The sequence below is a fragment of the Cannabis sativa genome, chromosome 4 (genome assembly GCF_029168945.1).
Source record: "Cannabis sativa cultivar Pink pepper isolate KNU-18-1 chromosome 4, ASM2916894v1, whole genome shotgun sequence".
Taxonomy (NCBI): Eukaryota; Viridiplantae; Streptophyta; class Magnoliopsida; order Rosales; family Cannabaceae; genus Cannabis; species Cannabis sativa.
In genome coordinates, this window is record NC_083604.1 from 34,301,389 (window position 1) to 34,312,988 (window position 11,600).

At 34.7% G+C, this 11,600-nt stretch overlaps 2 protein-coding genes across 6 annotated transcripts; one reads left to right on the plus strand and one right to left on the minus strand.

The window, feature by feature from the left end:
- Nucleotides 1–1,314: 1,314 nt before the first annotated feature.
- LOC115716950 (ABSCISIC ACID-INSENSITIVE 5-like protein 2) lies at nt 1,315–7,130 on the plus strand. Of its 2 annotated transcripts, XM_030645877.2 has the most exons (4): nt 1,315–1,681; nt 2,464–3,364; nt 3,454–3,525; nt 6,778–7,130. In XM_030645877.2, the coding sequence occupies exons 2-4, from the start codon at nt 2,522–2,524 to the stop codon at nt 6,856–6,858; spliced, it is 996 nt and encodes a 331-aa protein (XP_030501737.2). In that variant the 5' UTR covers nt 1,315–1,681; nt 2,464–2,521; the 3' UTR covers nt 6,859–7,130. The 2 variants fall into 2 exon arrangements, with proteins under 2 accessions (XP_030501737.2, XP_060969665.1); XM_061113682.1 differs by having other exon boundaries at nt 1,403–1,681; nt 3,454–7,130.
- A 539-nt stretch (nt 7,131–7,669) lies between these two features.
- LOC115716951 (ubiquitin-conjugating enzyme E2 22) lies at nt 7,670–11,351 on the minus strand. Of its 4 annotated transcripts, none has more exons than XM_030645878.2 (7): nt 11,128–11,351; nt 9,731–9,831; nt 9,293–9,437; nt 9,136–9,213; nt 8,763–8,875; nt 8,544–8,647; nt 7,670–8,281 (listed from the first exon to the last, which is right to left on the minus strand). In XM_030645878.2, the coding sequence occupies exons 2-7, from the start codon at nt 9,731–9,733 to the stop codon at nt 7,903–7,905; spliced, it is 822 nt and encodes a 273-aa protein (XP_030501738.2). In that variant the 5' UTR covers nt 9,734–9,831; nt 11,128–11,351; the 3' UTR covers nt 7,670–7,902. The 4 variants fall into 4 exon arrangements, with proteins under 4 accessions (XP_030501738.2, XP_030501739.2, XP_060969666.1 ...); XM_030645879.2 differs by having other exon boundaries at nt 9,731–9,826; nt 11,128–11,324; XM_061113683.1 differs by having other exon boundaries at nt 10,865–11,279.
- Nucleotides 11,352–11,600: the final 249 nt, after the last annotated feature.

The following is an 11,600-nucleotide window of genomic DNA, read 5'->3' on the forward strand; positions in this document are numbered from 1 at the left end:
GAAAGCTTGTTTTACACTTATCCGTCCACACAAAACGCTAATTATTTTTGGTGAGCTCGGTTAAGGGTGTTGAAATTTTAGAGAACCCTTCTACGAACTGATGATAATAACCAGCCAGACCCAAGAAACTTATAACTTCTGTAACTATTTTTGGTCTCGGCCAATCCCTGACAGATTCTATTTTCCCCGGATCCACCTTGATCCCATATTTGCTAACAATGAGTCTAAGAAAGGACACCTGAGATAGTCAAAACTCGCACTTCTGGAATTTAGCATACAACTTATGTTCTCGAAGCCGTTGTAGAACCATCCGGAGATGTTGCTCATGCTCCTCTTCTGATTGAGAGTACATAAGGATGTCGTCGATAAATATAATAACACAAATATCGAGGAATTCCTTGAATACCCTATTCATCAGGTCCATAAAAGCTGGGGGAGCATTGGTTAGTCCAAAAGACATAACCAGAAATTCATAATGCCCATATCTAGTGCGGAAAGACATCTTTGGAATGTCTTCCTCTCGGATTCTTAACTGATGATAACCCGATCGGAGATCAATCTTTGAAAAGACCGTCTTCCCCTAAAGTTGATCAAAAAGATCGTCGATCCTAGGTAAAGGATACTTATTCTTGATTGTCAGTTTGTTTAATTCTCGGAAGTCAATGCACATACGTAAGGACCCATCTTTCTTCTTAACAAACAGTACATGAGCTCCCTAGGGTGACACACTAGGCCGTGAAACCCTAGGTCAAGCAATCCCTGAAGTTGAATTTTCAGTTCTTTAAAATCTGTTGGAGCCATTCTATAAGGGGCTTTAGAAACCGATCTGCTCCAGGTGCCAAATCAATAATAAAATCAATTTCCCTTTGCGGTTTACTCATCTTTTGAGTGGTTTTTTGGACCTCAAAAGCAGTATGTATTTATATTTTACAGCTCTATTATTTTATTGTTGTCTAATTTATAGTAAGCTAAACGCTAATGAATATTATTTATTTTAAATTATATTTTAAATAAAATGTAAAAAAAAAATTACATTAAAATAATTAAAAGAATTATAAAAGTGAGGTCGAACCCGCTCGGAGTGTCGCTTATTTCTCTAATTTCATTAAAAAAAGAAGTTACCCCAATTGTGTAAAAAGGAAAAAGGGTGAGATATGACATGTCGATATGTAATTTGTCCAATAAAAAATTGGTGGTGTAAATTTATTTTATGCCCTTATTTAAATTAATATTAGAAACGTAAAGGTGTCCATTAGAATAAAACAAAATACGAGATAGAAATAGTCATATTTACCCATCCTCCTTGAGAAAATAACACAAATGGTCAGCACAATAACACAATCAAACATTCCTTATTTCCCTTAAAGGGTATAACTATGGAAGACAAAATCAAAGCTAAATATAAAGTGCCAAGTTTTTTACTCATTATTTCGTTTAAGGAAAGCTAATATAAAATGTTGGGAGTTACAAATTATACCACTTTCGATTGCATTATAAGTATATTTATTTATATGTAATAGAAGAGGTCTATGGAAGTTGAAGACTTTCATTTGGGTTATTCTTTTTGCTGACTTAGATATCGTTTTGGACATTTTCCAGTTTCTGGACAGTGTTTGTTCTTCTTCATGCATGTAACGATTCATTTCAAGATTTCTCTTTCTTTATGCTGTTTATAGTCTCGGTAAGTTTGTTCTTTTCCAACAATTTTATTTTCTCTTTCATTTAATTTTTTTCTGGGTTTTTTTCTTTCTGTATTTTGATCTGGGCCTATTTTTGTTCATCGTTGGTTTTTGTTTAAGCTGTTAATTTTTGGGTTTTTTCAACAGCTCTTAAAATTCGTTTTCTGGGCATATTTGGGTTTCTGTTTGAATGTCGATATCTTGTACATGCATGTAGTGATTTGCACATTTTTCTTTTCTCCTTTCTCTTTTCTCAGTGCTTTTCTTTTTAATTTTTTTTTTCTTCGTTTTGAGTATGGGGGCTGCAGAATTTATTTGATTTGCTTTTGTTTTGATCTGGGTCATTTTGTTTATCGTTGCTCTCAGTCTATCCAAGCTAAAATATAAATATTTATGTATGAGCTTATGCTTTGAGGATTTTCTTTCAACTTTTGTTTGCTAACTCCAAAATCAGTTTCTGGGTTTTATAAATTTTTGAGGGTTTTTGGGAAAATGCTCATTTTTTCTACATGCATGTGATTGTTTGCGGAGTTTTTTTTTTGCTTTGTAGGTTTTCTAAGTTCGTTATTTGCAACATTTTGTTTTGGTTTAAATTTTTTGATGGGTTGGCTTACACTGATCTGGGCATTTTTTAAGCTAGAACCAAATAGAAGAAAAGTACACTTTTTTGTTTTCTTCCATTGAGCTATTTGTTAGTCTTAGATATCGCCTTTTAAACAATTTTAGGTTAATAGTTACATGGAGTTCAAATTGAGAGTTTGAGTGTTCTTATTTTCCGTTACAGGTCTTTGAAAGATTGTTTCTGGTATGAATAAGATATAGTAGGGTTGATTGGTTGGTGAATGAGAACTCAGACGATGGGGTCTCAAGGCGGAGCAGTCCAAGACCCCAAGTTACAGTCTTTGACTAGGCAAGGCTCCTTGTACAATCTAACCCTTGATGAGGTCCAGAACCAGCTTGGGGATTTAGGAAAACCATTAGGTAGCATGAACCTTGATGAGCTTCTGAAGAGTGTGTGGTCTGCAGAAGCTAATCAGGCCACTGGAATGGGTGTTGATAATTCAAGCGCTCAGGCCAGTCAGGGTGCCTCTGCATCATCTTTGCCTCGGCAAGGGAGCCTTACATTGTTCACTGATCTTAGCAAGAAGACTGTTGATGAGGTTTGGAAGGATATTCAACAGAAAAAGAGCGTCGACAATGAAAGGAAAGCGCAGGATCGACATCCCACTCTTGGCGAGATGACCCTTGAGGATTTCTTGGTGAAAGCTGGTGTGGTTGCCAAAACTCCTTCATCCCAGAAGGGCGTTGGTCCTGTTTTAGGAGTTGATCCTATTGCTCCTGCACAACATGATATCTCACAACATATCCAATGGATGCAGTATCAACTCCCTCCAGTCCAGCAGTCACAGCGCCAGCATCAGCTAAATTCAATGGCTGTTTTTATGCAAGGCCACTCGGTTCAACAACCTCTTCCAGACAGTGGGAATCCTATGTTGGAAGCAGCATACTCTGAAAACCAAATGATAATGTCCCCATCTTCTTTGATGGGTGCTCTCTCAGATACCCAGACGCCTGGACGAAAAAGAGTTGCTCCTGAAGACGTGGTTGAGAAAACTGTAGAGAGAAGACAGAAGAGAATGATTAAAAACAGGGAATCAGCAGCCCGGTCACGAGCAAGGAGACAGGTGAGACTTTGATTTCTATTAGTGATTTTGCTAGTTTCATCTTGATTTCCTCCCTCTTTGCTCAACCATCCTTCTATGTTGCTGGTTAGGCGTATACACATGAACTCGAAAACAAGGTCTCTCGACTAGAAGAAGAGAATGAAAAGCTGAGACGACAGAAGGTTTGCGCTGCTTCTCATTTGAATTTACTTTGTTTTCGTGTTTTGTTTTTTGGTCTTCATCATTGCCATCTTTTCATGCTATGTTGGTATTAAAATTGATGTCTTGGCTACAAACGGAAACATTTGCAAAGAACAAGAAGTGAGCTTGGTGCCACTACTTCAAGTATTGTGGAAGGCATTGGTTTCTACTATTGATTTATCTATTGTTTGCTGGAATTATGTGGTTTTATTATTGTTCGTTTTAGTGAAGTATTAAGATGTACTAATAAGGGGATCAATTTCGCAAATTAGTTTAAATTTAGTTGCTCTTCTGATTTTTCAATTACAAACTATCACCGTTGGAAAGTAAAAACTATATACATAGCCACTACTATGAAATGCTTGATATTGGAAAGTAGATAAATGACTAGAGATTTTGAAGCCAATAGCTCCTCATTTTCTTAAGTGCTGGCCATCAATGCTTTTGCATCCTTGGACTGAGAATATAAAGATGAAATTTTATAAACTTTCTACTGACTACAGACTGCTGTCTGCATAGGTTGAAGGAAGATATTTATGCCCTGTAAGGCATACAATGGACGTGATATTAATTGTTTTCAAAACAACATTACATTTGTTAGTGATCATAATAAAAATAGCAAGGATTTTGCTATGCTTCTGAGACCTTTTTTTTATTTATTTTTCCTTATACCGTGGCATCTGGCTACGTTAGACCACCATTTTCATCCCTTTCCCCACTTCTCCAGAGAACCATCTAAGTTTTGAGATTTTGAGGATATTGCATCTGGGATTTAAGTTTCAGAACTGCTTCATATAAAATAATTACTTGAGTTTGTAACCATGATTTTTGTAGTTCTGGTGAACCTTACATAATTTTGGCTGTTTTGCAGTTTCTTACTGGATTTATTAATTAAACAAAGATAATTTTATTTTTATTAGCTTACGAAGATCTCTAGGTAAAACTAATACATATTATTATATTAGACAGATTGATTTTTCGTACAAGAATAATCAAGAAAAACCATTGTTTTTGTTATTACTACTTCTCTTGTAGTTGTAGCCGTTAAATTTATCATTTCTAACTCTTGAGCTGGAAGCCATAACTTTGTGAAAAATGTCTCCTGTAGTCACCTAGAATAATGATGACTGATGCCTTGCGAAGAATAGTGTAAGACGGAATAAACAGTAGGAGTTAATTATCAAAATATCATCTTTAACTCCCTGAATTTCTTTCTATCATGTTTGCTTTTCCGTTTTGATAGTTTGGTTCGTTGAACTGGACTTTAGTATATCTCTACCTTGGACCGTTGGACAAGAATGGAAGTATTGAGATATTTCTGAAAACTGAGCATTGATATCAAATGTCATGGCTGCTGATGATGAAACAAGGGGAAAAATATTAGTGTTCCTTTGTAAAATTAATTATCAAGTATTTGGTTATATCACAACATTCTGATCACAATCAATTTGTGGCAGTTGATGATTTGAGCCGTGTTGACAAGGTCAGATGCTAGTGAAGCGTTTGACCAATCAACAATGCCCATTCCCGTGAGACTCACAGGAATAAATGGCTGAAATGGGACATCAGCAGAAATAGACGGCTGTACTTACTGTAAGTAACAGTCATGATGTCCTGCTGTTTGGTAGCACAGATCTAATGTAAGAGCTGAAAATGCTTTACTGTACCCTTGGAATGTTTGGCACATCTCAATTTGAATAATCTCACCAACCCGCCTAAACCACACAAATCTTACTCTTTAAGTTTTAGTGAAAGGCAGAAAAAACAAAATCTTTTCTTTTTTGGCATGTATGGTGCTAAGTTAGATCTTTTGGCTTGCAAATTTAGCCTTTCTAATTACCTGTTAGATCTCCAGAAAACATTCTGTTATTTTTAATGGTGAGACTGGGCCATACTTATATGCTGTGACAATTATCATTAGCCTAATTACTTTCTGATTGTTAGTACACACCTATATATTAAGTCCAATAGTAATATTCTATTGACCTTTTGATGTAACATTAACAAGTATAGGCGCTGTTAATATATAATAAAATAGGTTTTATTTAGCTTTATATGCTGTAAAATTTGCAGTCAACTCACTATATCGATAGAAGTATTTGGTAATGTTGAGTAAAGATTGTAGTGTAAGTGCTGCATTATCATTTCCTTATGTTTCATATGGTTCATGTTAAAGGATAAGAAGTTTGTATCATTTTCATTTGCATGGAATTATTTTTTTTTACTGATTTTATTATAGTTGTCTCTCTCCCCCTCTCTCTTTTTATATCTAAATATATAAAAACTTAATCCTTGGTCTGTGAATTATGGTACGAGCTGTGTTGCCCTTTAAAAATTTAACATGATGAATCTAAAATCTGAGTTGATTCTATGGGTGCAATTAGCAACTTCTTGCATGGTGAAATATCTTATGAAAAGAAATGATCAAGTGATTAACCACTTTCAGATCTTCTTGTAGGTCTTCTAGATTGTGTTATTTTAAATTTGCCATCAGTTGATAGTAAAACTTCACAATGTATTCTTGATTGAGAAACTTGTGACATCTTGCTACACAAAACTAGAGTCTGCTCCGTGACGGTTTTATTCTGGTGGCCGTTGAATCAAAACCATTATTCTTTTGTTTACCAGAGTTTTTTCTATTATTATTCGTATTTTCTTCTACGCTTATAGTGTGGAATTAGATATCTCTAACTTTCTTGTATGCATACGTTCTCTACTATTTTATAAAATCTGTTTTAAACATCTTCATTACAAGACTCTTGCCGATTTCGTTAGACTGCTTTATGAACTGAAACAATATCACTATCTGCAACTTTTGAGGCTTAAAATATACCTGAAAGGTTTGTGATATCACAGCTATACTTGTACTAAAAAGAAAGTAGATTCATATTGTATTAGCTTAAGTTGATAGTTTACAGTTTCTTCAATATACTTGGAAAATATCCTTATGATGTTTCTTGTGAACAGTACCCAAGAGAGAAAATGCACGAGTTTATTAGCGTTCATAAAACTTCTATTTCTCCATAAAGCAACAGATCTTTCATTATATGGCATTTGTCTGAGTAATGATAGTATGTATTATTGCCTTGCATTGGATACTGACAATCTGAAACTAGATAGGAATACTGAGTGTGGAGTTTGAGCATGCTTGTTTATGCTGTCACAAATTCATCCATGAATTATTTTTGTCTTTTCAAACTACCCCTTTTCATAAATTGGCTTTCTTTTTTCAGGAGATAGAGAAGATGTTGCCAAGTGCACCATCCCCAGAGCCAAAGAACCAGCTTCGCAGAACAAGCTCAGCTCCATTCTGACCTCTTTTTCTATATTTTCCATTTTTTCCTCTTTCTTTTCTTGCGTAAAAAAAAATTGTAACTGTTTAAGTATTGTGGTAATTTCACTAATATTAACTAGCTGAACTAGTTTGGAAGTCTCTTGTTAAGTGACTTTTCTTCTTAAATTTCCTTTTTTATTTAATTATTTTCTTTTTTGGGGGAAAGGGGGATTGTGGTTGGTAACGGTCAGGACTTGTATTTGGAACTTCCCTTAACAGAGTTTTGTTAATATTTTCTTTTTGCTGGGTCGATCTCCTCGGTCTTTCTTACTTACCTTACCCGAGAGCTTTTATGCTAACCTTTTTTTTTTCAAATATATTATGAATATATAAATATTATATCCATTATATTCTTTCTAAATTCTAATGTAGATTTATTTTTTTGTTTTTAAAAATGCGAATGTAATTATAACTCACCAAAGTCCAAAAAATGTATTTATTATTATTTTTCTTTTTAACAACGTAGCATTTGAAATGATAAAAATGTGCCCCTGATTATCATTTGTTCAAGGTAGAAAGTTCAGTTCTTACCTTTTCTTTTGCCCGTTAATACTTAACATTGAAAAAGGTGCTCTTTTCCACTTTTTGTCCTCTCTTTTTGTTTTTTTCCATTTTCCTTTTTTCCTTGTACTCACTTCAAATTTTGTTCCCATATTCATTTCTCTCTCAAATAGCAACCTAATGAGAATACTCATCCGACTTATTTTTTTATTCAGAGTACTTAATATAACCTAAACTAGGACTACATTTTTTGCTCAAACTACCACATAATTAAGACATTAAGAGGCAAATTTCAGCACAAAAGACTTTCCAAGTTTCTTATTAGGGGGCAAAAAGAAATAAATGTTTCAGCACACTGAGAAAGAAGTTGGTAAATTCTTTGATCCATAATTGTCCCCAAGAAACGTCCCTTACAGCAGCAGCATATCATACATTTTTATCTCCTCCCCTCTCTTTCAACAGTCAATTTTTTTGCCCCTTCAAATGAGCAACAAATTGCCACAAACACATCTCATGAAACACTTTATAATCTCTTTAAACTTTTCTTCCTTGCATCAATTTTCTTCTTTTCGGCCTGGGCTTTGGACAATGCACCTTCTTTCTTCTGGATAATAACAGGAGCAGCAGCTGTAGTAGACCCACCGACTCCTGTCTCTGATAGGGGAAGAATGGTGGCGGCCTGATCCATACCATTTCCTCTGGAAGCAGTTGTAGAAGGGGCCAGTGGAGATGGCAATGGCAATGGCAATGGCAGTGGCAAAGCAGCATTAGCAGTTGTAGTTTTCTGGTCCGCATTAAGCATTGGTGCATTTGTTTGGTCAACGTTAAGTGCAGTTGTGGACTCCGAAATAGCTCCTGTTTTAAACTTGGGTTTTGGCTTAGCATGAATTCCAGTATAAAGCCTGGGAGTTAAGAGTGAAAAATTATGTTATTAAACCAGACTTGCAAAGTTTGAGCCCATTTAAGCTTATTCTCAAGATTGTCCTAAACTCATACAAGGTCCCAGAACAAATTGAACTTGGACATTCTATCACTGTTTCTCAAGGATGTCCTAAACTCATAGAAGAACCCAGAACAAATTGGATTTAGATATTATAAGGCAAAAGGCCGGATGTCACTATAACATATTATAAGGCGGATAAAAACGCCAGCAAACTAACTTACCTAGCAAGTCTGTCATACTCGTCATAATTTTCAAGAAGCATCTTCCCAGCCTGCTCATTCAAGGCTGATTCTGGAAACGGCTCAATCAACAAACATCTAACTACCTGTTATAAAAAAAGCTCATGTATCAGGATATTACAGATAATAAAACATCCCAAGCATTTTCTGAGACACTCCTCAAATGAACAGGAATGCATGATCTGTCAAAAAAAAACTCACGATAAGAACATGTCGCAATCCAAGGCTTGGATTCCAATCTTTCTTCAGTGTGTTCACACAAATCTCACCATTATTTGCAATGTTCGGGTGGAAAATCTTCGTTAGAAAGTAACCTAGGTAGTGTTGTGAAACACAAAAAGATTGAAAGAAGCAAGTTAATAAAATGTATAAGTAAATTATTCTTATTTACAATTTAGAAAAGTACGAAAAGGTACAGCTGGTAAAAGATGATAGAAACAAATGGTATTCAGAATCGCTTACGTTCATACTAATAACTATTACAGTAACAAACAAAGAATATTCATGTTCCGACTAAAGCCAGTTTTCATCCTATTTTCTTGATACTAGCTAGTCCTGTCATGTTAATGCATACCTTTGGGAGGAGAATGCGGAAAGTCACGAGATAACACCAACTTCATTCGAAAAACACCATTCTCGTAAGGTGTTCCAGCTGCAAGGTGAAGAGTATTAAATATCAGAATACTCTAAATTCTTAAAGAATGGTTGAAGTTTTAAACATAACTACATACCTGGGCCTTCAATATCAGCAAATATAGTTGAAAAATCATCATCATTCACCCCAACTTTAATGCCATCAGGAGGGGACTCATCAAGATTTTTCAATTCCTTAGCAAGTTGCTTAATTACATTTGGGGGAAGATTCTCATTGGTAGCCTGAGAAACCATGGGATGAAGATAAAAAAGACAACAAAAAATTAGTAGGTGGTAGAAAAGTTCAACTAGCTCAAAGAAAATCAAAATACATCTGTTAAATATGTAATATATACGCTCAATATATACTAACATATTTAATTCTTTTTCCATAGCAAAACCCACAACCTCTATTCACAATATGCAAACATATCTCAAAGGCAATAACTGCAAAAATATTGTACTCATGCAACAACTGTACATCATGGCTTGTATATCCAATTTAAGAAGAAGAAGAAGAAGAAGAAGATAATTACCATAACCAAAGGAACAACGGAATCCTTATGCAAACACCCGCTGGTGAATTGGTATGAATTATTCGGCAATCTTTAATTTTGGGCCACAAATGTCAACTATTCTGTCCAAAAGCAAGAAAATCAAAGCTGTCATCAGTTGCAAATACAAATGGATATTTTAAATCAAAAACCATGAAAAGACTCCCGCTTCAATAAGCGCTTCACCAAAAATGAATTAAAAACAAAACAAATCAAACAAATAGCAGGTAAGAGAAGTAAATGGCTAAATGAATATAAACTTATTTTTTTCTTTTAAAGCACTCAATACATGGTTAACATTATGTAATACAACTAATCAAACTTTCGAAAACACATAAGAGCTGCTGGAGAGCAAGAAGCATTAATTTGTTATACAGACTAGAAAGTTCTCATTGAAAAACCGTGCAGAACACAGTTGAATTTTGAAAAATGGAACTGAATAAGGAAATGAAGCTATCTGTTTGTGGGAGTGAATGACTTGTATGTATCTCCAATTCATTCAAACAGCTCAACCATAAGTCTTCCAGAATACAGCATAAACACTGTTAAAACAATCTCTGACAAACTAGAAGGCATTGTCTCTCCCTAATTCTACAAGAAGATATAACAGCTAATCACATATAAAATTAACATCTCTACACTATCTTGTGCAAAAATGTAACTGAAGAAAACAACATGGATATTTCAATGGCAAAGCTTCATATGTTTAAAGCGAGAAAGAAGACCAAGCATAAGGTTATACTAAAACAAGGTAGAAGGACATGATGCAAAACAAAGGGTTTTAAAAGTATCATACTGTAGGTAAAAAGGATCCAACTACAATAGATTCCAGCTTTCCAAGTCCATTTTAGGGGTTAATCACATCCCCAAATTAAGACCATAAAACATCAGAAAGAACAAAATAACTCTTACATCTTCTTATATTACTAATTCACTATGCTATACAAGGAGCAAAAAGACTCATCTCTCTAACTGCCACGATTATGCAAAGGTTTAAAAAGAAAGTTATGACTATAAATAAGCTTCAGGTTTGAGAACAAAATTCTTACAACCCCACCACCGCCCAATTAAAAGGGAAAAAGAAAAAAGAAAATGCCTCTAAAGCAAGAAAAGTACCTAAGTACATAAACCCATCTCAGATCAAAGCGGACGAAAACCCCTAAATGCCCAAGAATCCCGCATTCCCATCTCACCAAGAAAGAATCAGAGATTTCCAGTATTATATTCAACCATACCCAAAACTCCATACTTGAAGAACAAATCAAATCGCCAACAATAATTGACTCAAGCCCGACCAGAAAATACAAACACATTAATGGCTGACCCGAACAAAACTAACCCAAAAAATTGAAAGTATTGAAAACCCTATCAAAACTCACCTTAGCCGATTCGCGGAGGGAAAGATTTATTAGATAAGAGAGAGAAGAGAGTTGGGTTTTTGAGAGAAGGCGATGATGAGAGAGAGAGAGGAAAGAGACTGTATTGAGTTCGTGATGAACCGATCTCTACTTGAAATGATTGAATGGTTGATTTGAAGATAGATAAATAATTTATTTATTTATTAAATTTTGTTTTTATGTAAAAAGATACATTTGAATAATTTATTAAGAAAATACATATACATTTAATTAATAGTTAATAGAGGTGGAACGACGTGGCGGGATCAGCATATATAGTCGTTGAACTCTTCGAAAGTAATTTTTTCCCACGCGCACTCTGTTTAGAGTGTAATGCGTGTCATTGAAAAAAAAATTGAAGAGCGTCTCCTTGAGCTTTTTTTTTTTTTTTTTTTTTTTTTTGAATCTTACAAAAATAAACCCTTTATAAGCGGGTATTATTAAATTTTTGTAAT

Coding starts and splice junctions, on each gene's coding strand:
- LOC115716950 (XM_061113682.1), top strand. CDS start 2,522: ATGAGAACTCAGACGATGGGGTCTCAAGGCGGAGCAGTCCAAGACCCC. Junction 3,365..3,453: donor GGTCACGAGCAAGGAGACAG/GTGAGACTTTGA, acceptor GTTGCTGGTTAG/GCGTATACACATGAACTCGA.
- LOC115716951 (XM_030645878.2), bottom strand. Junction 8,876..9,135: donor TCCGCATTCTCCTCCCAAAG/GTATGCATTAAC, acceptor AACACTACCTAG/GTTACTTTCTAACGAAGATT. Junction 8,648..8,762: donor GATTGCGACATGTTCTTATC/GTGAGTTTTTTT, acceptor TTTTTATAACAG/GTAGTTAGATGTTTGTTGAT.